Source organism: Aristolochia californica, unplaced genomic scaffold (genome assembly GCF_029961685.1).
Source record: "Aristolochia californica isolate CCGP_79_NKW_82.1479 unplaced genomic scaffold, dmAriCali1.0.hap1 SCAF_3, whole genome shotgun sequence".
NCBI classification, from domain to species: Eukaryota; Viridiplantae; Streptophyta; class Magnoliopsida; order Piperales; family Aristolochiaceae; genus Aristolochia; species Aristolochia californica.
Window position 1 is genome coordinate 4598301 of NW_027181992.1, and position 25826 is coordinate 4624126.

Here is a 25826-nt window from a genome sequence, read left to right on the forward strand (position 1 = left end):
ACTGTAATTAGATTTTATTCGTTTCCTTTATTAATAATAGAGATTCATTATATTCAAATTATAAGAAGTTACCAACTTAAAATTCTCAGCTGCAATTAGACTGGCCAGAATAGCAAATTTTCTTTACCGATGGTGTTTAGTCTCAAATAGCGGTTTTACTATGGGAATTGGCTAATGCAAAAGAAACTATCAGAAGCATAACTAGTTCAAGCAACTACCATTTTTTGCTTTGATTCCACTATGAATCGCTTGCTATTAAGCATAAACTAAACAATTGGAACATTTCAATTTTCTTTTCACAGCATTAATTCTCAGTCAGATGATAACCTACTTGACACTATGTAGACGATGATTCAGCATAATAAATCACATAAAGCACAAAAACCTTTATATGCACAAATCAGTATAATGTGAGGTAGCTTGTGGCGTTTGATAACCACTTCCACGAAACTAAATACACAGAAATAGGTGGGAACCCAATAATTTTCTAGCACTCAGGTTGTGTGCACCAGAAAACAGAAATAACAACAAACATGGATGCGACAACATACCCTACCTGCATATATTACAGAAGAAACAATACAAGCAGTTGCTAGTATTAGCCTGGGACGAAGTAATCCATCTTGTCCACGGGAAGGTTGAGAACAGATGTTTCCACCTGAGACAGAAAACAATAGATTTTAATCATACCATTTTGGCAAACAATTCAAATGTTGTTTTGGGCTGAGCCCACCATGTTTTGACATTTTCCTCATTCAAATGTGTAAAATATTGGTTAATAGCACTCATTTTCTGCAAGCTTTCTTTGGCTCTCACAAATGTTTACTGCAGACCTGTTATGTCTAACTGATTTAATCCTAGCAAACATGTACAGGATTAAGATACTCCTGCCGCCAGGCACAACAAGGCTAAAAAGAGACTCATAAGATAAGAAAGTTCACGCACTCTTTACTTGTAAGCTCAAGTGCCGAAAGAAGGAATTAATAACACACAAAAGAACAAAGGTGAACTGCACAAAAAAACTACTTTTGCAACTAAATTTCTCCATACAGTGGAACCTAGTCTGATTAATGGGTTAAATCTAGAAAACACACTCATTAATGGGTTAAATCTTTATCACTAAAGTTTAATTACTATTGTCAATTTCATAGTAAAATAAATGGAAAAACCTATGCCATGACTAGCCATTTCAAGGCCCCTCTATCATAAAACAGGTACCCAGAAAGAATGAACCTTAAAAATGGTTCCCTGATGGATGGAAACCATCAATTTGTGCGAGCTATTACTAGCATCAATATCACATGTACGTTTCAAGCACCTGCTTTCTGCTAAAGATATTTTCTCCAGCAGGAAGTACAAATAAAAACCCAAATTTCTAAAATCAATTTAAAAAACAGCCTTTTATCTTCACAGTCTTGACCAACAAACCAGAAAAGATGGACCATGGCACTGGAAAGAAACCGCCACCTAAGCAAAAGACACTCAAAAAATGTTTTTCTGGTTAATTCGGCCTCTGGCTGAATGGCCACATGAGGGGGATTCCAGTGAGGACATCGGTTCAACTCTCACTAGGGTATGGAGTCCAATGTTTTAAAATGGCATTTGAAAATTTTATACAAATATTTAGTGTTCATTGCATCTTGCCTTTAATAATTGAAAAAACAAAGAAAACAATGAAACCTCAAATTCTCATATTTAAATTAGTAAAGATGACAAAATCATTTACATAAAAAACAGAAAAGCAAATAATTAGAGACTTTACCTCTTCGAATGGCACAAACACAAATGGTGACAGTCCTCTCTGATGTGAAATTGCAGGCACATCAGGGTTATGAGTCTCATCGTCTTGCCATCCTTCAACAACACCAAGCATATTCTCATCACGATCATCAAGTTCAGAATCATTTATGCCACTGGTTACTAGGGAGAGAAGATCAAGTCGATTATTTGCCCCTGCTGTTGTTCCCCGCAATCTGTGTTAAGACCAGAAATCTTCTATTTTACCACCACAAAATAAATACACAACATAAATAACTTTATGATGTAAAGTAGTTGAAGTCTAAGTCTCTTTGTAACAAGTAGGGATTACTATGGTAAGAATAAAAAACCCATACATGGTGCATCACATTGTAAATGCTACCACAGTTTCCCAACATCTGTGTCAATAAACCGGTTGGACTGTGAGAGGTGAAAGGAGATACAATTAACTTTCAGATACTTTGTATAACACAAGAATTTTGGAACCTCAATTATGAGAACCTAAACAAACTCGAGCATTGACCCCTAGGTTATATTGGAGTACACTCATGCACTTGGAGCTTTAGTAGACAAGGAGGTAAAAGTCATGCGCAATGCTAGTAGGAGAGAAGTACCAAATCCCAACTCTTATTTTTTTGCAGACATGCCCAATACAGGTAGTAGAGCTTATGCCACAGAAAGAAACCATAATGGGGGAAGAAAATTAGTCCGTACATGAGCAGTTCCTCATACTAATCTGTTTTGCTTATTTGTAACCTATAGAAGCAACTTATTTTTCTTTATTTACTTATTTTTATTTTTTTAAATCACTTATTTTTTTTTTAAGAAGAGACCAGATAGAACTCATGCATCTATCTTTGCCAGCTCTTTGTTATTTTTGTAGCATATCCCATTTCACATGGCCCCATTAGTACCTTGGCACTATATCATCAGCTGCTCATAGAAATATTCATTTTTTGGGAAAGCATAGAAATATCCCACTTGCTACAACTAATAAATACCTAAGGCGAATTCTCAGAACTGTAGGACGCAAACCAGGGTACAAGAGAGCTGCTTCAACCTGCAATAAAAGGGAAATAGGTTTCAATCAAGACATGGAGATGCGGTTTTATAGGATAGGAGGAATAATAGTAGGTCTGTAAGACCTGGAACAAGTAGAACAAAGGAGTCAGTATTATGGAAATTTAAAATGACAGAGACTAGAAACCTGGTTCTCAACCAGTGTATAGCGGCCACTGAAGACACAATCAGCCTTAGCTGCACGGAAGTTCATGAAGCGTGCCACCTCTTTTACTTTTTGAGAAGAATTCTGTTAAGGTTATAAAACTTCAGATCCATTATAAAAATTGAAAGAATTTCCGCATTTTGATGAAAGAAGTTGAAAGGTAACCTTGTAAAGGAACTTCCCACTGGGGAAAAACCTTATATAACGGAAATAACAGACCTGGAAAATAGAATGATACCAGAATGTTACAGTAATGAGGTATGAGTAAAATCTGTAACTTTGAAGTAGTGCAATTGCCCAAAGCTGCTTGATAGCAAGTACACTGAAGGCTTGCCTACCAAATGTACTGGATTGGTGACCATCCACTCAGCAACTCCAGCACGAATGTAGGTGTTCCTACTTATGTAGAGGCCTGACATATGAAACTTACTCTTGTAAACATCAAAAATCCAATAAAGAATGGTAAATCCACACATATGAATCAAGAGGTGAACAATAAAAGGTATAAAGCGGCATCACAGCGAAAGCCTGGGAAGAACTATAAAAGCTAAGGAGTAGTGGGCAAATCCAAAGTCTTTTCCAGTTACAGCAAGAAGTAAAATGAAAGACCTAAAGGAGCAGTGCCCCCTAAAAAAGAAACAGTGTAAATATTTGAGTTCTAAAGGGTAGAAAACAGCAGGAAGAGTTAAATAGATCAAGAGAGAGAGAGAGAGAGAGAATCTGCAACTATTTAATGGCAAAGGCTAATCTACTAAAAATATAATTTCATTCACATGGTTAGCCAGAGGAAACTCCATTTGTGACAGCAATTTCTGTTCTCCAGTGTTTCAATACATGAAGCTTTAAAAAACTGTTCACAGTTTATAGAACTAACCATCAGTTCGTAGTCTTGGCCTTAAAAGCCACATTTTCCTCCAAGATCCATCATACTTGGACTGGACAATTCTATAGTTTTCCACTGGGCCGCATAGCTTCATCAGAGAAGTCATATTTCAAGTGAGGTCCATAAGTAGGATGCGCAAAATAAAACTGTCAAGTATAAAATTTTGTACCAGCCAGGTTTTGAGGCAAGCATTACGCCAGAAGACAGGATTGCGAATTGTATACCTCCACTTAAGGCAAACACAGGCAGCCCTCCCTAAGCTGTAAGGTGTCAACTTTGCAAATACCTAGAAGAAGTGCTCCCAAAACAAAAAGACAGATAACACTGAATACACATTTCTTTATTTCCTAAACTGTAAGAAACATACATGTCTCTAACAGAGAGAAAGAAAGAGAGAGAGAGAGAGAGAGAGAGAGAGAGAGAGAGAGAGAGTGATTACTCCTTTGATTCTGATTATTACAAATGCATCACTTGACTTTGTGCTACTAATGAATTTATTTAGTGTGATTAGATACAACTCTTCCAACAAAGATAAAATTTGGAAATGACAAGGCAAAGCAAAGAAGCATTGAAATTTATGAAGCTATTCACGACCAAAGAACTCAAAAGTGACAGAGTTTGCAGTGAAGAAGATTGAAATAGATGTAATTTTTCTTATTTTTATGCAAAAGTTTCATTTCTCTCCAAAACTTTACTTATCTTGTCTTTCTGTATGTGATTGGACATACTCAAATAGCACCTAGGCTTAATCTAAAAAAATTTGAACTAAAAGTTAGCAAAAAAAGACTCAAATACTTCAATTTTTGCTTTTTGGAATTATTTTAGTCTACTCACGGCCTTAGGGCCAACCTGATAAACCAAGAAGTTGTTGTAAGTGTTTGGGTCAACCCAAACAATCAAGGAGCCTTGTTTTTTATGCTGTTCTGGGGATTTTTTAGGTCGACCAAGGCATATCGAGTTGACCCAAAGTCCAAACAATAAAAAAGCGCCTAGTTTTTCTTTGAAAAACTACAAATGGATCCTTGAGCATCTATTTCAAAATTAATATTTTACCAACCCACAAGTACTCAAAAGTGACCTACTCCATAAACCAAAGCTTTACAACTTGTGAAGCAATCAATCCAGCCAGTATTTGTTGTATTTGGACAAGAGGCCTTTGATTTTGAGTTGTCCATTTCTCATCAGGATATCAAGCTAGTATTATTCTTTGGTCATTAATTAGTAAGTCCTCCACTAGCTTGTATCTTTTTATTATTTTTCATTTTGTATTTGTTGTATTTAGGCAAGAGGCCTTTCATTTTGAGACTTTTCTAAGTATCAGTGATAATAAACAATATCTCTTTTTTTTAATTTTTTGAGTAGTGGGCTCAATTATTGTTTGTGGAACTCAAGCAATTATTTAAGTGCAGATTAAGCCAAGATTGACCCAACCATGTAAAAATCCCTTGTGTATATTGTTTTACTTTTAATTTTTTACTTTTTACTAGCCAGTATAATATGAACGTTTTTAAATTTGCATTCACTCAATTCAAACACCTACCCACCCCCTTCTTGGGACAACAATCATAAGATATTTCATCTGACAACTTTGACCTAAAGCTCCTCAAGCACTTAACAAGAGAAGCAAACTGCAAAAGATTCTCAAATTCAGCTCCGGATAATTAAGATAGCATTTTTAAAAGGCTATAGTTGATCTTCCTTCTACCAAAATCTTAGCAAACTAATCACATCATTAATCCATCACAGACATTTATAAATGTCATCAGCCAACTAAAAGAGGTCCTTAAGTACAGCTTATAACAGGTGCAACTGAGTTAATATACTTCAGTAGAATAGTTTCTGAAGTCCCTAAAAAAAAATTTGCTAGCAGAACTGACTTGCAACTTTCAACTCCACTTTTATCAAATAGTCTTGAGGCATTCATATGACAGCAAAGAGGTGCCTTCACTCTTCTGTATTTCAATCTATACATTAATCATTTATCAATAATACAATCTTTACTACTTCGCAAATCAACTGGTTATTGTCCACATCTCCCATATATCAAGTTCGTATTTTAGATAGACTTGCTGCTGTAAATATATCTATAAAATTGGATTCTTTCAATTAAAAATAAACAAATACACAATATAAAAAAAGTATCAAGTTTGTGGTGAATAGGATTCTTCAATAGTCAATCCAAGGCATCATTGCTTTTAATTCACCAAAGATACTCATGTGCTTTGTGTTAGGATGTATTGAGTAAAAGGATCCAAGCCCCTTATCGACTTCTCTCCATCTGCCCATATGCTCTCTTTTACCTAGTCCCTCTCCAGTAAAGTTTTTAATCTTTCACAAAGTATAACAGCTCACATACTTAAGGCTGAGAAGGAGCTCAGTGAGAAGAAGCCAGCCAACGAGAAGAATGCAAAGAGAGGTCCAGCAGTGGAGAAAGAGCCAAAGACCGATAAAAAGCTCCATAAGGATGGCTCTTCCTCTGATAAGAAGAATCATCAAGAGAAGAAGAGTGTTGAGACCTACAACATCTTCAAAGTCTTAAAACAGGTTCATCCTGATATTGGTATTTCAAGTAAGGCAATAGGTATCAAAAATAGTGATGAACTAGCCTAGGAGGGTTGAGTCTTGCAGACTGTATCAAGAACCCAATCATCACTTCTAGGTAGATCCAAACTGCTATTCAATTGATTTCTGCTAGGAGAGCTCACGAAGCATGCAATCTCAGAAGGGATTAAGGCAGACACCAAGTCTTAGTGTAATATTTGTATCTTTTCTGGTTTAGGTTTTTGTGATTTATGAGTCCATGGGTAGGAATCATGATGAATTTGTTAAACTGAGGGAATATTTTGTTTGATTCAGAAATTGCAAAAAGATAGATTTTCCTGCTAACTTAAGCACCAACAGAATTTACCTGATCTACAGTTTGATTTAAACATACAATGAGTAAAAGGAAGAGAAAGAACAGTTAGTTTGGTTGATTTAATCTCTTTGATTCTATTCCAGTCCCCTTTCCTTCTTCTTTGTTCTTCACTCCATCTTTTCTTCTCTTCACCTCTTCCTCTCTTACTCTCTTCTCTTCAATCCTGATAGGTGTCCTTATCTTTATCAACGGTCTACTGGACTATGGGTATTAAAAAACAGCATCATAGAATCAATGGCAAAATACCTCAAAAAGAAGCTCATCGGGAAGGCAACGGTGTATAAGAGCCGGATCAACAACATGTCTGCTACTCAAACTTCCAAAATGAGGTACAGGCCGTAGTCTGACTCCATAAAGATCTGGTTTAACAAACAAAAGTTAAGCAATATGATATGTATTGCACTGCTTCATGTAAATTAGCAGTACCCCTGTTCTCTAACAAAGACTGCAACAAAAACAGAGAACCATGCACCATAATCTTTTGTATTTGGTTGCATATTTTTTACTCCAAACAAAAAATAAAAAAATCAATGGATAACCCTAACTACTTCACTCACCAAGCCAGGGTCGCTGTGTTTCCAAGAAATGGTAATTAGCTTCTGTTACACTTGAAGACAACTCTGAAACAACAAATTGAAACAAATGAAATGAGAGTGAGAAACAGAACAAAGTAATAAAAGGATTTGTCAAGAGAAACAGAACAAAATAATAAAAGAATTAAGTCATGAGATACTCAAAACAGATTTTATCATTTTTTTTTCTTGAAAAAAGGTGTTTTTCTTTACAAAGCCTGAAGGCAGAGAATACAATCAGAGGAGGAACTCCTTATAATGAGGGATTGGAGGGTAACCCCCTCTTTAGCTAATACATCAGCATGACCATTACCTGAGGTCTAAGTTTTTATCATTGGGAACAAGTTTTTACTTGGAAACTGAAAAGGTTTTTTATTTTCACCCAAAATCACCCACTTCATTTCCTACACCATTAAAAAGGAAATTCTCATCCTATACCACCTTAGCCACAGAGATCATGCCCTCAACAGCTATCTCTTCAAACCCAGCAACTCTGCTAGCTTTGCCCTGTTGTCTCCCATTCTTGAAGCCTTTTTGCAATTTTTCTGACTAGCCAACATTCAAATCTGGCAAATTCTTATGGTATCTCTCCTTCGCGGCTACCATTTGGGCCATTTGAAAAGAGAGGAGCTCCAAAACCTTCAGTGGCTGCTACTGTTTGGTGGTGGGAATAATTGAAGCCTCTATTCATCACACTCACTTTAGACCGGTAAGTTGTCTAACTTCAGTCATCTATCGAACACAATTATCCAAAACAATTGGAAACAAGTAGTAGCCCTTTATAATCACATTTGAACACGTGATATGAATCATCCCTTCCCACCCCCTTCTATCTCAAGCTCAACTATGATGGTAACTCTTGTCATATCTGAGGCCAACTGCTGATAGAGGTGTAATTCGTGATCACTCAGGGAGGAGATCAAACTTATATACTCTAACCCTTTTGATGCCAGTAACTCTGTAGAGGCTGATATCTGAGCCTTGCTTCAGGGCATATAATTCTTTCAGAGTCATTTTACCGTCCCAATTGAAGTTCACTTGAGGAGATTCCTTGCTTGACATCAGTTGGAAAAGTAGGTGCCCCACCCCCCGACCTTCTTCTCCCCCTTTCCTTTTACCATTTGTTTTTTTATGAGAATAAGAATGTCGCCTGTCAAGTTGACATCTCGTGTTCTTGTTGTTTTTACAATTCTAATAAATTTCCTTTTTTTCTTCTTTAATTTTCTTGTTAACCTTTTTTTTCTCCACTTTTGTACTTGCCCTCAGGGTGAGCCGCTTGTATTTTCTTTAATCCTCTTTTGATATATCCTCCCACAATATTAAAGAAAAGCTATTAATGATTTATAGGTGGTCGAAGAGTTCGATATCACTGAGCGTTTAACATAAACCTTCTCCAACAGCAACCGATCTCTCCCCGGCCTCCAGCTCATTGTTGTCTCGGAATGCAGACATGCAACTTTTCCAAATCAAATCAAAATCAAGGGCAATACTATCTATGGACGTAAATGACAAGGTCCCATGTTATTCCTATTCTTTAGACGCCCCTGCTTCGAATTCGCCATTTGGATCATCTGCCACCATTCCTTTCCCTTATACATCCCCATAAGAATTTAAATTCTCCCAATTTCACCTTTTTAAGCATAAGTAAATCAATAGGAAAAGGCGAAAAAAAGCCAAAAACATGAAGCTACTGTCTAAAATTCCCCCTTTTCTTTCGTTCCCTCCTATTTGTATCGTACAAAGTTGCTCCAGAAAATCCGAAAACAGATAGAGACGCTAAGCTGAGTCCTTGCTTCATCTCTATGTTCCAGGAAAAAAAATCCGAAAAATATAACATTTACATAGAAAACAATGAATTATTCACGACTTCCCATTTTGCAAATCATACCTGAAAACACCATGATGATCCAAGGGCATAGAAGAGTTGTATCTCCCGAAACCCCAGACGATCCTGCTCCGCCCTTTCGTCGTGCGTGTTGTGGTTGTCGAATGCGACGGTGACACTGGGATAGCAGAAGAGCCACGAACTCTCGCGACAATTTCGCCAATTAAGTGTTAGTGTTTTTTTCTCGCCTAATCAAAGGCTTCAGCGGTGAATTGTGTAAATGAGCGAAAACTGTCTCGATTTGACTCGGTTCGGCGTTGACGCCCGACCACGGCGCCATGGGATAAATCAAACCACTGAGAGGGAAGATGGACTCATCGAGAACGTTCACCATGTGGGTCCAACTTCTGCGCCCGTCAAAATAAGATAACATTCAACCTCGTTTGGTTTGATTTATGGTCAGGTATTTTTTGCTTCTTATATATTGTCGATTTCAGATAAGATCTTTGGTTACTCCCAAAATCACCTGAGGCCATTTTTCCCAATTGGATATGGTTAATGTCGAACCAATGTAAGACTCGATTCTTTCAACAATCAAGGGCAAAATAGACGATGAACTTTCCAATTCTTTAACCTCTTTCACAGTTATTAGTCACTTCGGACATGAACTTCAGCCGCATTACTTAGTTCATGTCCTGGGGTCGTTAGTGGAGAGTCGTACTTCAAGTCATGTACATGACTAACATGACTCAAGAGATCATGTCCAAAACGTAAACGACGAAAACTGATTTCCGCCCAATTTTGGCATTCATGTACATGAAACGAGCGTGCCTCCTCTCTCGGCTTCGGCATCTCACTCCGGTCTCCTTCTCTCTGGTCTCCCTCTCTACGGCCTCTCCCTCTTGACCTCCGTCACAAAGTACGGGAGGTCGAGAGGGACAGGAGAGAGAGGCCTTCCTCCCTCGGCGACTGCTTCTCTCCCCCTTCCTCCCTCTGCTCTCCCCCTCGACCTCCATCGCAGAGCACGAGAGGTTGAGCATCTGTTGCAGAGCCTTTCGGTGTACCGTCGGAGTGCCGCCCAGCGTTGTCTGCTGGCTCGCCGCTAAGGAAGACGATGCGCAAGATGATGGTTTAATTTTTCCTAAGTTAGGAAAAATCAAACTATCATAATAAAAATCACTAATTTATAATTTTTATTTATAAAAAAATTATTTTTATTTATTTAATATATTTATTTTATAATCACTATATTAAAATAGTGATTTAATAGTCATAATTAAAATATTATTAAAATAAATATTTGATAAATTATTTTGGTTTAATTATCCCATTGCTATAATTATTAAACCAATGGTTTTAAATTTTGTGACAATATATTATTAATTAGTAATACATAAAATATATTATGTTATTGATAAATATATAAATTTATTTATTATATTATTTTTTATTATTGTATTAAATTAGTGGTCTTTAATATTAAAATATATCTTATGTTATTAAAAAAATTTATAACGTTATTTATTTATTACTTGTAATTAATCATGTGTGTATTTCATTGGCTCACATAATTACCATATTAATGCATAATAAAATATCTAATTCAATTAATAATTATATTAATATATTTAATTATACATTAAATAACTTATTCGTGTAGTAATAATGGTTGTTTTACCTAATTGAGGGTCTACGGATTAAGTGTATTGCAAGGGTTTAGGCATTCTCTTATTTTTTATGTTTTTCTTATGTTGGGGCATTAACACTGGAAATTGTTTTTCAGTGCACATGAAGTCGTCAACACTAGCACCGGGAGGTTAATGCACATGACTCAGGACATGATCTTCATGCGCATTACACAGTTCATGTCCTGATGTCAGTAGGGAGCACCGAAATTCATGTCATGTACATGAACATACATGACTCAAGAGTTCATGTCTCAAGAGTAAAGGGCAGAAAGTGCTTTCCGCCCGATTTTGAGAATCATCTACATGACTCTCGCGCGGGCTCTCTCTGGCTCAGACCGTCTCCCTCATTTCTCCTCATTTCGTTCCCGCACCTGGCTCTTGTTCCCGCAGCCCCTCTGTTGTCTCCCTGAAGCCCGAGCTCTCTACTCCCTCTCTCGTTTCCGCCGTCCCTCTCCAGTCTCCCTCTCTACTGCCTCCATCTCTCGCTGCGAACGTCCTCCCGGCGTCCTTCTCCTTCTCGGACTCACTCTCCCTCTGAACCTCCCACTCGCTTCTCCCTCTCTCTTATCTCTCTGTCTCTTCTCCCTCTTTTCTCCCTTTCGGTATCTCACTCCCTTCTCCCTCACGCTATTATTTTTTCCCCCAAAAAACCTTCCAATTTCGTGCGATTTCCCCTGTTTCAGTTTCGGTTTTCTTCAATTTTGACATTTGGGCTTCTCGGCCTCCCTCTCTTCTCCCTCTCTGCATACCGTCGAAGCGCCACCTCTATCGGCGTTGCCCGCCGCCGTCGCCATTGCCCACTGGCCCGTGGCCGTCGTCGTCGCCGTTGCCTACTGGCTCACCCCTGAGGAAGACGACGATAGTTTAAAACTATCGTCATCAAAATCATTAATATATAAAATTATTTTATAAAATAATTATTTTATTTATTTAATACATTTATTTTATAATTACTACATTAAAAATAGTGATTTAATAGTCATAATTAAAATATTTTTAAAATAAATATTTGATAAATTATTTTGGCATAATTATCCGATTGCTATAGTTAATTAAACCAATGGTTTTAAATTTTGTGATAATATATTATTAATTAATAATACATAAAATATATTATGTACAAATATATAGTGTGTTAAATTTATGATTAGATCAATTTTTTCTCTTAAATTATTCATTTTTAGGTTAAAGTATATCATATGTTATTAATAACTCCACGTATTACTTTCATTTTTTTTATTTATAATGTTATTTATTTATTATTTGTAATTAATCGTGTGTGTATTTCATTGGCTCATGTAATTACCTTATTAATGCATAATAAAATATCTAATTCAAATAAATATATTAATATATGTAATTATACATTAAATAATTTATTCGTGTAGTAATAATGTTTGTTTTACCTAATTTGGGGTTTAAAGATTATGTTGTAATTAAGTGTATTGTAAAGTTTTAGAGATTCTCTTGTTTTTTATGTTTTTCTCATGTTAGGGCACTAACACTGGAAACTGTTTTCCAGTGCACATGAAGTCGTCAATACTAACATCAAGTGCGAATATGATTTTCATGTACATGACTGACATGATCTTCTTTTGGGGGACTAAACCCCCCCCCCCCCCCCCCCCCCCCCCCCATCAAGTGCGAAAATAAAGATCATGTAGATGATTGAGATGTTTGATAGATCGAACTGGTCCATAAGTAAATATTTCAACAAGGTGTTGGATGCTATCCTCAAACTTCACTCTGATTATATCAAACAACCTTCAGAACGCATACACTCGAGGATTTTAAATAATTCAATGTTTTATCCATACTTTAAGGTAACATCACTTGCCCTCTATGTAGATTACTATACAAATTTAGTCAATATTAATGGCCCCGCTTATATAATTAGGATTGTATTGGGGCTATTGATGGAACGCATATCAAAGCAAACATCCCGCTTGAAGAACAACCAAGGTTCTGGAATAGAAAGGGTTATCTCTCACAAAGTGTGATGGCAGCATGTACATTCGACATCCAATTCACTTATGTACTAGCTGGATGGGAGGGATCAACAGCTGATTCTCGTGTACTAAATGATGCATTGACTCACCGAAATAGACTATTTGTACCTGAAGGTAAATAATATATTTTATGCAGTAATATTTTATCTATTTTATCTTTAATTATTTAATGTAGAAAATATTTTGTATTGTAGGTAAATATTATCTAGTCGATGCTGGTTATGCAAATGTACAAGGATTTTTGGCTCCATATCAAGGAACTCGATATCATTTGCAAGAATTTGGAGATAATATTCCTAAGAATGAAAAAGAATTATTCAATCGAAGACACTCGTCTTTGCGGAATACTATTGAGAGAACTTTTGGTGCTTTAAAAGCTCGATTTCAAATATTGAAAGGCACTCCTCCATTTTCTTTTAAGGTGCAGACAAAAATTGTCATTGTTTGTTGCATATTGCAAAATTATATACGTACAAAGGATTACAATGATATATTTGATTTGGAAGATGATGATTCGGATGATGAGTTTGGTGGAGGAGGTGATGGGGTTCAATTATGTGCAACGGACGATATAGACAGCGATGATAGCGATGGTCTTGTGGAAGAGGATACCCAAGTAACAAGCTTTCGGAGGCAGCGTGCATTAGAATCCACAAGAGCCGCATAATTTCGAGATGACATAGCGACTTGCATGTGGAATGATAACTGATGAGTGTATCTTTTATTGTATTTGAACATGTGTTGTTCTTATGTACTAAACTTGTAATTTGATGATTTTAATGTTAATGTTAATCACGAATTGCTTATTACAATAAAACTCTATTACATTAGTAATAAAGTTGTATATTTATTTATATATTATATTTATTAAATTTTATTACTATATTAAACTAGATATTTAAGTATGATAAATAAAATATAGTTACAATATGTATTTGATCAATTGATTAATTTTAATTTATTGGAAATATATTATCAATTAATACTACGCATATTTCGTTTTTAATAAAATAATTATTTATTTACTCATTATATTTATTTTTTATTTATTGTATTATATTACTAATTTAATAGTGGTAATATTACGTACAAATATATAGGATATTAAAGTTATGATTAAATCAATTTTTCCTCTTAAAACATTCATTTTTAGGCTATATTATAATTAATCATGTGCGTATTTCATTGCCTAACGTAATTACTGTATTGCACAATAATATATCTAATTCAATTAATAAATATATTAATATATTTTAATTATACATTAAATAAGTTACTCGTGTAGTAATAATGATGGTTTTACCTAATTTGGGGTTCGAGGATTATGTTGTAATTATAAGTGTACTATACAGGTTTAGGGATTCTTTTGTTTTTTATGTTTTTCTAATTAGTGGATACTATTCACTGGAAACTGTTTTCTTATACATGAAGGCGTCAACACTAACACTAAATTCTTACCTGATCTTCATGTACATGACATGATATGATCTTCATGTTGGACATGACTTAATCTTCAAGCAGCCACTTGGGGAACTAACCCCCCCCCCCCCCCCCCCGCCCCCCCCGGAAGATCATGTCGGAGATGAACATGAACTGTTTTGCCGACTAAGTACAAGAAGCAGGAATGAAGCCAAAAATAAGAGTCAAAGATTCGGTTTATAAAAGGAAAGGAGAAGAAGAAAGTAAGTTTCTCTCTTCTTCTAGAATTTCTTTCTTTCTAGAAATTATAATGAAAAATGATTTCTCACATTCAGAATCAAATCTTTGATTCCGAAGTTCCAACATTCTTAATCAAATTATCATAAGAGGATACCTAGAAATGTTTTTTACTTATATTAGCAGCAGCATCTGCGATATTCAATGACATAAGTGATCAATAGCAGCGGCTTCTCCTGGTTCTTGTCGTATGTTTCTTGCAAGAATTGAAGCGGGATGAAAGACCCCTCTGCGGCACGAAGAAAGAACTCATAGCCAAACTGTGTCCGGCCTCCGACAACGATGAACGGCCGTCCGGGAGAATCTGGTCGGTCGAGTACCATCGACTGACTGATAGATATCCAGGCATTTCCAAGTCTCAGGGGGTCATCATCCCGACGAACTGCTCGCCATCGTTGTAGCCACCGGTCTGGAGGAGAGTTCCATTGGGAAGAACCACGCCGGAGGAACAACAGGTATCAGTTTGGGCGTAAAGGGGGACAAAACGTAGCGCTCTTGTTGATGTAGACGAGAGAGTGAGCTGCACAGTCGGTCTTGAAGACGATGTCATGGGGCAAAAGCCTCCGGGGAGCGAGAGGTTGGAAGGCCAGAAGTCCATCCCGTCGAGCACGACGACCTGGTCCGCGTGGGGCAGCTGCATGTGCATCGCGGAAATGCCGATGCTGTCATGGAGAAGACGAGGCCACTTCGCGGTCAGCATCTCGCTGCGAGATGGAAGAAGGTATAGAAGAAAAGCGAGGAAGAAGAAGGGTAGCAGAGGGACGACTACAGAGCTCACTGATTGCGCCATCTTTGCACGGTGAAGTTTCAGAGAGAGAAAGAGAGAGGCGTTGGGGTTTTTTGTGATCAATCTTCTGTAGGTTTCTTGGTGAAGGGTCGAAGGGAGGGAGGAGGGACACAGCAAATTAGCAGCGAAAATGAGTTAGATATCGAAGATTGCCTCAGCGGTCGAGACTCGAGACAACGTGGCAACCTCCTATTGGCTTATGCAAAATTCTAATTCCAAACAATTGAACCTCTAATCAATAGGGGTGTAAATGGGTAATAAAGAGAATAAGTAAGGGGTGTTTCACTATCCATTTTGTCTACATTTTGGCCAAAACGAATAAGTATTCCGTTTATCCATTTTATGTACCTAATTATTTACCTAAACTGTAAATAAGAAGAAAAAGTGCGGTGGGGTCGCCTGACTAACTCGATTGCACACTCGCTTGCCACGTGCAATCGACCTCCTGCCTCCTTGGCCACTAGAAAAAATAGAAATTCGTCTCACGCAGTTCTGGTTGATAAAACAACCTCACGCATTCTCGATGTATCCGCCCCTGTCCTACATGTAAAACAGCCAACACATTTTATTCCTCATTTGGAGCCTCACATTTCCTTCATTTCGAGTAAGGATCCTTCCTTCTTACATTCACCTGATCCGATCTCTTTCGATCGAGTGCGTAGAGCTGATGGTATGAGCAGGTTCGTGGACGCGCAGTGTTTGATCTTCGCTTTTCTTTTTGTTTTGAATCTTTCTTTCTGTTTTGGGATTGAAGTGTTTGGCTTGAGGTTGCCAACCTGAATTCACAACCTTGCTCAGAACTCCTTCCCATGCAATTTCACTTTTTTTTTTTTTTTTTTTGTCTGTTTGAAAATGGTGTACGATGCACTGATGCACGATGTGATTCCGGGAGGTGTGAGGAGAATTTGTCAGTTGCTGTAAATCAGAACAATTCTCAGCTGCTATTAGGAAATGTGAATCGCTTCTGTTCTGTCTTCTATGTTTTTGATTGAATATAAGCGAGCTCCGGCTGTTTTTGTTACGGAATTTTTTTGAATGGTAATGTGCTGGGGAATATGATACAGCTTGTTGCTAAATCTAGTTATTTTCTCTTACGATCGTAGTAGATTTCATGAACCTCTGCAAAGTGCCTTTCAAGGTGTAACTATTATTCTTTTGAGCAAGAAGTGGCTCGTTGTTCTTATTTGACTAAACTTCTAAAAACAATGGAAAGTGGCATAATTGTCCAAATGCCGGAATAAAGTGAAGGCATCCTATTTTTCCATGTTACAGATAACCATAAGAACCAGGTATTTTTTCACTTGTTCTGATCTCGGAAAATTTATATGATCATTTTATACAAAAAAACATGCTAGATTCTTGTCACATACATTCTGAATACTCTAAAAACCCATTCTTAGTGGGAAAAGGTGGGACTCCAGGAGATAATACGAGTTACATAATAATAGATCGAGGTAGCATTGCAATCTGCTGTTGCTTTGTAAGATATATAGGTAATGCAGAAGAGCTTTTTACCATCCAAAGACTATTATAACACTCTGAAGAGTTCCAGATTTCCGCCCTAAAAAGTTCAGGTGTTGAGAGGATAATTCTAAATGAATATACAATTTCACAAATTATGGGATTAGGAAGAGTCTTTTTACCATGCAAAGATTGTTGTAGATAGTCAGAAAAATTCCAGAATTCCCCAAAAATTTTGAATATTGAAAAATATTTTTAATAAATGCATAGTTCCTGAATTTGTCTACTGCATTCAACATTTCAGGATATGAGTTCAAATATTTGAGTTTTCTCCTTTTCAAGAGTTTGTTGCTACAAATTAATTGTATCAGATTTCCCTCAGTATTTGGTTCTGTTGCTTTGTAATTGCTGCACATGTATCTACTGAAAAATATACTACAATTACTCACATGTCATTTTTCTAGATTGACTTGCCCCTTTTTGTATGTCCCTTTCAAGCTTGATTTTCTTCAAGTTGGTTTCAGTAGAAATAAAATATCCAGTTAGGAATCCTGCTGAGAAATCTTTGGTAAGGAGAAACAAAGCTTTACTCTGTGTAAAAAAATTTTAGATTGAAGAGCAAGATGTTGAGTATTTGTAGCAGCATGCTTGTGTAATCCTTATTTATTTTAATTATTTTATCTATTCTTTGTTTCTTAACTAATCTACTTGTTGTAGATTTACTCTACATGACAGCCAAACTGTCATGTACATGACATGATATGATCTTCATGTTGGACATGACTTAATCTTCAAGCAGCCACTTGGGGAACTAACCCCCCCCCCCCCCCCCCCCCGGAAGATCATGTCGGAGATGAACATGAACTGTTTTGCCGACTAAGTACAAGAAGCAGGAATGAAGCCAAAAATAAGAGTCAAAGATTCGGTTTATAAAAGGAAAGGAGAAGAAGAAAGTAAGTTTCTCTCTTCTTCTAGAATTTCTTTCTTTCTAGAAATTATAATGAAAAATGATTTCTCACATTCAGAATCAAATCTTTGATTCCGAAGTTCCAACATTCTTAATCAAATTATCATAAGAGGATACCTAGAAATGTTTTTTACTTATATTAGCAGCAGCATCTGCGATATTCAATGACATAAGTGATCAATAGCAGCGGCTTCTCCTGGTTCTTGTCGTATGTTTCTTGCAAGAATTGAAGCGGGATGAAAGACCCCTCTGCGGCACGAAGAAAGAACTCATAGCCAAACTGTGTCCGGCCTCCGACAACGATGAACGGCCGTCCGGGAGAATCTGGTCGGTCGAGTACCATCGACTGACTGATAGATATCCAGGCATTTCCAAGTCTCAGGGGGTCATCATCCCGACGAACTGCTCGCCATCGTTGTAGCCACCGGTCTGGAGGAGAGTTCCATTGGGAAGAACCACGCCGGAGGAACAACAGGTATCAGTTTGGGCGTAAAGGGGGACAAAACGTAGCGCTCTTGTTGATGTAGACGAGAGAGTGAGCTGCACAGTCGGTCTTGAAGACGATGTCATGGGGCAAAAGCCTCCGGGGAGCGAGAGGTTGGAAGGCCAGAAGTCCATCCCGTCGAGCACGACGACCTGGTCCGCGTGGGGCAGCTGCATGTGCATCGCGGAAATGCCGATGCTGTCATGGAGAAGACGAGGCCACTTCGCGGTCAGCATCTCGCTGCGAGATGGAAGAAGGTATAGAAGAAAAGCGAGGAAGAAGAAGGGTAGCAGAGGGACGACTACAGAGCTCACTGATTGCGCCATCTTTGCACGGTGAAGTTTCAGAGAGAGAAAGAGAGAGGCGTTGGGGTTTTTTGTGATCAATCTTCTGTAGGTTTCTTGGTGAAGGGTCGAAGGGAGGGAGGAGGGACACAGCAAATTAGCAGCGAAAATGAGTTAGATATCGAAGATTGCCTCAGCGGTCGAGACTCGAGACAACGTGGCAACCTCCTATTGGCTTATGCAAAATTCTAATTCCAAACAATTGAACCTCTAATCAATAGGGGTGTAAATGGGTAATAAAGAGAATAAGTAAGGGGTGTTTCACTATCCATTTTGTCTACATTTTGGCCAAAACGAATAAGTATTCCGTTTATCCATTTTATGTACCTAATTATTTACCTAAACTGTAAATAAGAAGAAAAAGTGCGGTGGGGTCGCCTGACTAACTCGATTGCACACTCGCTTGCCACGTGCAATCGACCTCCTGCCTCCTTGGCCACTAGAAAAAATAGAAATTCGTCTCACGCAGTTCTGGTTGATAAAACAACCTCACGCATTCTCGATGTATCCGCCCCTGTCCTACATGTAAAACAGCCAACACATTTTATTCCTCATTTGGAGCCTCACATTTCCTTCATTTCGAGTAAGGATCCTTCCTTCTTACATTCACCTGATCCGATCTCTTTCGATCGAGTGCGTAGAGCTGATGGTATGAGCAGGTTCGTGGACGCGCAGTGTTTGATCTTCGCTTTTCTTTTTGTTTTGAATCTTTCTTTCTGTTTTGGGATTGAAGTGTTTGGCTTGAGGTTGCCAACCTGAATTCACAACCTTGCTCAGAACTCCTTCCCATGCAATTTCACTTTTTTTTTTTTTTTTTTTGTCTGTTTGAAAATGGTGTACGATGCACTGATGCACGATGTGATTCCGGGAGGTGTGAGGAGAATTTGTCAGTTGCTGTAAATCAGAACAATTCTCAGCTGCTATTAGGAAATGTGAATCGCTTCTGTTCTGTCTTCTATGTTTTTGATTGAATATAAGCGAGCTCCGGCTGTTTTTGTTACGGAATTTTTTTGAATGGTAATGTGCTGGGGAATATGATACAGCTTGTTGCTAAATCTAGTTATTTTCTCTTACGATCGTAGTAGATTTCATGAACCTCTGCAAAGTGCCTTTCAAGGTGTAACTATTATTCTTTTGAGCAAGAAGTGGCTCGTTGTTCTTATTTGACTAAACTTCTAAAAACAATGGAAAGTGGCATAATTGTCCAAATGCCGGAATAAAGTGAAGGCATCCTATTTTTCCATGTTACAGATAACCATAAGAACCAGGTATTTTTTCACTTGTTCTGATCTCGGAAAATTTATATGATCATTTTATACAAAAAAACATGCTAGATTCTTGTCACATACATTCTGAATACTCTAAAAACCCATTCTTAGTGGGAAAAGGTGGGACTCCAGGAGATAATACGAGTTACATAATAATAGATCGAGGTAGCATTGCAATCTGCTGTTGCTTTGTAAGATATATAGGTAATGCAGAAGAGCTTTTTACCATCCAAAGACTATTATAACACTCTGAAGAGTTCCAGATTTCCGCCCTAAAAAGTTCAGGTGTTGAGAGGATAATTCTAAATGAATATACAATTTCACAAATTATGGGATTAGGAAGAGTCTTTTTACCATGCAAAGATTGTTGTAGATAGTCAGAAAAATTCCAGAATTCCCCAAAAATTTTGAATATTGAAAAATATTTTTAATAAATGCATAGTTCCTGAATTTGTCTACTGCATTCAACATTTCAGGATATGAGTTCAAATATTTGAGTTTTCTCCTTTTCAAGAGTTTGTTGCTACAAATTAATTGTATCAGATTTCCCTCAGTATTTGGTTCTGTTGCTTTGTAATTGCTGCACATGTATCTACTGAAAAATATACTACAATTACTCACATGTCATTTTTCTAGATTGACTTGCCCCTTTTTGTATGTCCCTTTCAAGCTTGATTTTCTTCAAGTTGGTTTCAGTAGAAATAAAATATCCAGTTAGGAATCCTGCTGAGAAATCTTTGGTAAGGAGAAACAAAGCTTTACTCTGTGTAAAAAAATTTTAGATTGAAGAGCAAGATGTTGAGTATTTGTAGCAGCATGCTTGTGTAATCCTTATTTATTTTAATTATTTTATCTATTCTTTGTTTCTTAACTAATCTACTTGTTGTAGATTTACTCTACATGACAGCCAAACTGTCATGTACATGACATGATATGATCTTCATGTTGGACATGACTTAATCTTCAAGCAGCCACTTGGGGAACTAACCCCCCCCCCCCCCCCCCCCGGAAGATCATGTCGGAGATGAACATGAACTGTTTTGCCGACTAAGTACAAGAAGCAGGAATGAAGCCAAAAATAAGAGTCAAAGATTCGGTTTATAAAAGGAAAGGAGAAGAAGAAAGTAAGTTTCTCTCTTCTTCTAGAATTTCTTTCTTTCTAGAAATTATAATGAAAAATGATTTCTCACATTCAGAATCAAATCTTTGATTCCGAAGTTCCAACATTCTTAATCAAATTATCATAAGAGGATACCTAGAAATGTTTTTTACTTATATTAGCAGCAGCATCTGCGATATTCAATGACATAAGTGATCAATAGCAGCGGCTTCTCCTGGTTCTTGTCGTATGTTTCTTGCAAGAATTGAAGCGGGATGAAAGACCCCTCTGCGGCACGAAGAAAGAACTCATAGCCAAACTGTGTCCGGCCTCCGACAACGATGAACGGCCGTCCGGGAGAATCTGGTCGGTCGAGTACCATCGACTGACTGATAGATATCCAGGCATTTCCAAGTCTCAGGGGGTCATCATCCCGACGAACTGCTCGCCATCGTTGTAGCCACCGGTCTGGAGGAGAGTTCCATTGGGAAGAACCACGCCGGAGGAACAACAGGTATCAGTTTGGGCGTAAAGGGGGACAAAACGTAGCGCTCTTGTTGATGTAGACGAGAGAGTGAGCTGCACAGTCGGTCTTGAAGACGATGTCATGGGGCAAAAGCCTCCGGGGAGCGAGAGGTTGGAAGGCCAGAAGTCCATCCCGTCGAGCACGACGACCTGGTCCGCGTGGGGCAGCTGCATGTGCATCGCGGAAATGCCGATGCTGTCATGGAGAAGACGAGGCCACTTCGCGGTCAGCATCTCGCTGCGAGATGGAAGAAGGTATAGAAGAAAAGCGAGGAAGAAGAAGGGTAGCAGAGGGACGACTACAGAGCTCACTGATTGCGCCATCTTTGCACGGTGAAGTTTCAGAGAGAGAAAGAGAGAGGCGTTGGGGTTTTTTGTGATCAATCTTCTGTAGGTTTCTTGGTGAAGGGTCGAAGGGAGGGAGGAGGGACACAGCAAATTAGCAGCGAAAATGAGTTAGATATCGAAGATTGCCTCAGCGGTCGAGACTCGAGACAACGTGGCAACCTCCTATTGGCTTATGCAAAATTCTAATTCCAAACAATTGAACCTCTAATCAATAGGGGTGTAAATGGGTAATAAAGAGAATAAGTAAGGGGTGTTTCACTATCCATTTTGTCTACATTTTGGCCAAAACGAATAAGTATTCCGTTTATCCATTTTATGTACCTAATTATTTACCTAAACTGTAAATAAGAAGAAAAAGTGCGGTGGGGTCGCCTGACTAACTCGATTGCACACTCGCTTGCCACGTGCAATCGACCTCCTGCCTCCTTGGCCACTAGAAAAAATAGAAATTCGTCTCACGCAGTTCTGGTTGATAAAACAACCTCACGCATTCTCGATGTATCCGCCCCTGTCCTACATGTAAAACAGCCAACACATTTTATTCCTCATTTGGAGCCTCACATTTCCTTCATTTCGAGTAAGGATCCTTCCTTCTTACATTCACCTGATCCGATCTCTTTCGATCGAGTGCGTAGAGCTGATGGTATGAGCAGGTTCGTGGACGCGCAGTGTTTGATCTTCGCTTTTCTTTTTGTTTTGAATCTTTCTTTCTGTTTTGGGATTGAAGTGTTTGGCTTGAGGTTGCCAACCTGAATTCACAACCTTGCTCAGAACTCCTTCCCATGCAATTTCACTTTTTTTTTTTTTTTTTTTGTCTGTTTGAAAATGGTGTACGATGCACTGATGCACGATGTGATTCCGGGAGGTGTGAGGAGAATTTGTCAGTTGCTGTAAATCAGAACAATTCTCAGCTGCTATTAGGAAATGTGAATCGCTTCTGTTCTGTCTTCTATGTTTTTGATTGAATATAAGCGAGCTCCGGCTGTTTTTGTTACGGAATTTTTTTGAATGGTAATGTGCTGGGGAATATGATACAGCTTGTTGCTAAATCTAGTTATTTTCTCTTACGATCGTAGTAGATTTCATGAACCTCTGCAAAGTGCCTTTCAAGGTGTAACTATTATTCTTTTGAGCAAGAAGTGGCTCGTTGTTCTTATTTGACTAAACTTCTAAAAACAATGGAAAGTGGCATAATTGTCCAAATGCCGGAATAAAGTGAAGGCATCCTATTTTTCCATGTTACAGATAACCATAAGAACCAGGTATTTTTTCACTTGTTCTGATCTCGGAAAATTTATATGATCATTTTATACAAAAAAACATGCTAGATTCTTGTCACATACATTCTGAATACTCTAAAAACCCATTCTTAGTGGGAAAAGGTGGGACTCCAGGAGATAATACGAGTTACATAATAATAGATCGAGGTAGCATTGCAATCTGCTGTTGCTTTGTAAGATATATAGGTAATGCAGAAGAGCTTTTTACCATCCAAAGACTATTATAACACTCTGAAGAGTTCCAGATTTCCGCCCTAAAAAGTTCAGGTGTTGAGAGGATAATTCTAAATGAATATACAATTTCACAAATTATGGGATTAGGAAGAGTCTTTTTACCATGCAAAGATTGTTGTAGATAGTCAGAAAAATTCCAGAATTCCCCAAAAATTTTGAATATTGAAAAATATTTTTAATAAATGCATAGTTCCTGAATTTGTCTACTGCATTCAACATTTCAGGATATGAGTTCAAATATTTGAGTTTTCTCCTTTTCAAGAGTTTGTTGCTACAAATTAATTGTATCAGATTTCCCTCAGTATTTGGTTCTGTTGCTTTGTAATTGCTGCACATGTATCTACTGAAAAATATACTACAATTACTCACATGTCATTTTTCTAGATTGACTTGCCCCTTTTTGTATGTCCCTTTCAAGCTTGATTTTCTTCAAGTTGGTTTCAGTAGAAATAAAATATCCAGTTAGGAATCCTGCTGAGAAATCTTTGGTAAGGAGAAACAAAGCTTTACTCTGTGTAAAAAAATTTTAGATTGAAGAGCAAGATGTTGAGTATTTGTAGCAGCATGCTTGTGTAATCCTTATTTATTTTAATTATTTTATCTATTCTTTGTTTCTTAACTAATCTACTTGTTGTAGATTTACTCTACATGACAGCCAAACTGTCATGTACATGACATGATATGATCTTCATGTTGGACATGACTTAATCTTCAAGCAGCCACTTGGGGAACTAACCCCCCCCCCCCCCCCCCCCGGAAGATCATGTCGGAGATGAACATGAACTGTTTTGCCGACTAAGTACAAGAAGCAGGAATGAAGCCAAAAATAAGAGTCAAAGATTCGGTTTATAAAAGGAAAGGAGAAGAAGAAAGTAAGTTTCTCTCTTCTTCTAGAATTTCTTTCTTTCTAGAAATTATAATGAAAAATGATTTCTCACATTCAGAATCAAATCTTTGATTCCGAAGTTCCAACATTCTTAATCAAATTATCATAAGAGGATACCTAGAAATGTTTTTTACTTATATTAGCAGCAGCATCTGCGATATTCAATGACATAAGTGATCAATAGCAGCGGCTTCTCCTGGTTCTTGTCGTATGTTTCTTGCAAGAATTGAAGCGGGATGAAAGACCCCTCTGCGGCACGAAGAAAGAACTCATAGCCAAACTGTGTCCGGCCTCCGACAACGATGAACGGCCGTCCGGGAGAATCTGGTCGGTCGAGTACCATCGACTGACTGATAGATATCCAGGCATTTCCAAGTCTCAGGGGGTCATCATCCCGACGAACTGCTCGCCATCGTTGTAGCCACCGGTCTGGAGGAGAGTTCCATTGGGAAGAACCACGCCGGAGGAACAACAGGTATCAGTTTGGGCGTAAAGGGGGACAAAACGTAGCGCTCTTGTTGATGTAGACGAGAGAGTGAGCTGCACAGTCGGTCTTGAAGACGATGTCATGGGGCAAAAGCCTCCGGGGAGCGAGAGGTTGGAAGGCCAGAAGTCCATCCCGTCGAGCACGACGACCTGGTCCGCGTGGGGCAGCTGCATGTGCATCGCGGAAATGCCGATGCTGTCATGGAGAAGACGAGGCCACTTCGCGGTCAGCATCTCGCTGCGAGATGGAAGAAGGTATAGAAGAAAAGCGAGGAAGAAGAAGGGTAGCAGAGGGACGACTACAGAGCTCACTGATTGCGCCATCTTTGCACGGTGAAGTTTCAGAGAGAGAAAGAGAGAGGCGTTGGGGTTTTTTGTGATCAATCTTCTGTAGGTTTCTTGGTGAAGGGTCGAAGGGAGGGAGGAGGGACACAGCAAATTAGCAGCGAAAATGAGTTAGATATCGAAGATTGCCTCAGCGGTCGAGACTCGAGACAACGTGGCAACCTCCTATTGGCTTATGCAAAATTCTAATTCCAAACAATTGAACCTCTAATCAATAGGGGTGTAAATGGGTAATAAAGAGAATAAGTAAGGGGTGTTTCACTATCCATTTTGTCTACATTTTGGCCAAAACGAATAAGTATTCCGTTTATCCATTTTATGTACCTAATTATTTACCTAAACTGTAAATAAGAAGAAAAAGTGCGGTGGGGTCGCCTGACTAACTCGATTGCACACTCGCTTGCCACGTGCAATCGACCTCCTGCCTCCTTGGCCACTAGAAAAAATAGAAATTCGTCTCACGCAGTTCTGGTTGATAAAACAACCTCACGCATTCTCGATGTATCCGCCCCTGTCCTACATGTAAAACAGCCAACACATTTTATTCCTCATTTGGAGCCTCACATTTCCTTCATTTCGAGTAAGGATCCTTCCTTCTTACATTCACCTGATCCGATCTCTTTCGATCGAGTGCGTAGAGCTGATGGTATGAGCAGGTTCGTGGACGCGCAGTGTTTGATCTTCGCTTTTCTTTTTGTTTTGAATCTTTCTTTCTGTTT

General features: G+C 38.2%; 2 protein-coding genes and 1 pseudogene across 3 annotated transcripts; 2 read left to right on the forward strand and 1 right to left on the reverse strand.

Annotated features, from left to right (window-relative positions):
• Nucleotides 1-352: 352 nt before the first annotated feature.
• On the reverse strand, nt 353-9455 carry LOC137959757 (F-box protein 7). 2 transcript variants are annotated; one of them, XM_068807102.1, is made up of 11 exons: nt 9244-9454; nt 7341-7403; nt 7030-7142; nt 4036-4152; nt 3858-3954; nt 3322-3395; nt 3149-3202; nt 2966-3067; nt 2760-2818; nt 1763-1973; nt 353-658 (listed from the first exon to the last, which is right to left on the reverse strand). In XM_068807102.1, exons 1-11 carry the CDS (start codon nt 9254-9256, stop codon nt 599-601), a joined length of 963 nt encoding a protein of 320 aa, XP_068663203.1. In that variant the 5' UTR covers nt 9257-9454; the 3' UTR covers nt 353-598. The 2 variants fall into 2 exon arrangements, with proteins under 2 accessions (XP_068663203.1, XP_068663202.1); XM_068807101.1 differs by lacking the exon at nt 3149-3202 and having other exon boundaries at nt 3262-3395; nt 9244-9455.
• On the forward strand, nt 6082-6617 carry LOC137958487 (histone H2B.7-like; annotated as a pseudogene).
• Nucleotides 9456-12532: 3077 nt separating the features above from the next.
• LOC137958645 (uncharacterized) lies at nt 12533-12999 on the forward strand. The gene is made up of 2 exons (XM_068805725.1): nt 12533-12691; nt 12766-12999. The coding sequence occupies exons 1-2, from the start codon at nt 12533-12535 to the stop codon at nt 12997-12999; spliced, it is 393 nt and encodes a 130-aa protein (XP_068661826.1).
• The last annotated feature ends 12827 nt before the right edge of the window (nt 13000-25826 follow it).

Excerpts from the sequence above, each read along its gene's own strand:
- LOC137959757 (XM_068807101.1), bottom strand. Across the intron at positions 3,955-4,035 it reads CTTGCCTCAAAACCTGGCTG|CTATGCGGCCCAGTGGAAAA; the intron begins GTACAAAATTTT and ends TCTCTGATGAAG. Across the intron at positions 3,396-3,857 it reads GCCAAGACTACGAACTGATG|GCCTCTACATAAGTAGGAAC; the intron begins GTTAGTTCTATA and ends TTCATATGTCAG.
- LOC137958645 (XM_068805725.1), top strand. The coding sequence starts at position 12,533 with ATGATTGAGATGTTTGATAGATCGAACTGGTCCATAAGTAAATATTTC. Across the intron at positions 12,692-12,765 it reads TGTTTTATCCATACTTTAAG|GATTGTATTGGGGCTATTGA; the intron begins GTAACATCACTT and ends TTATATAATTAG.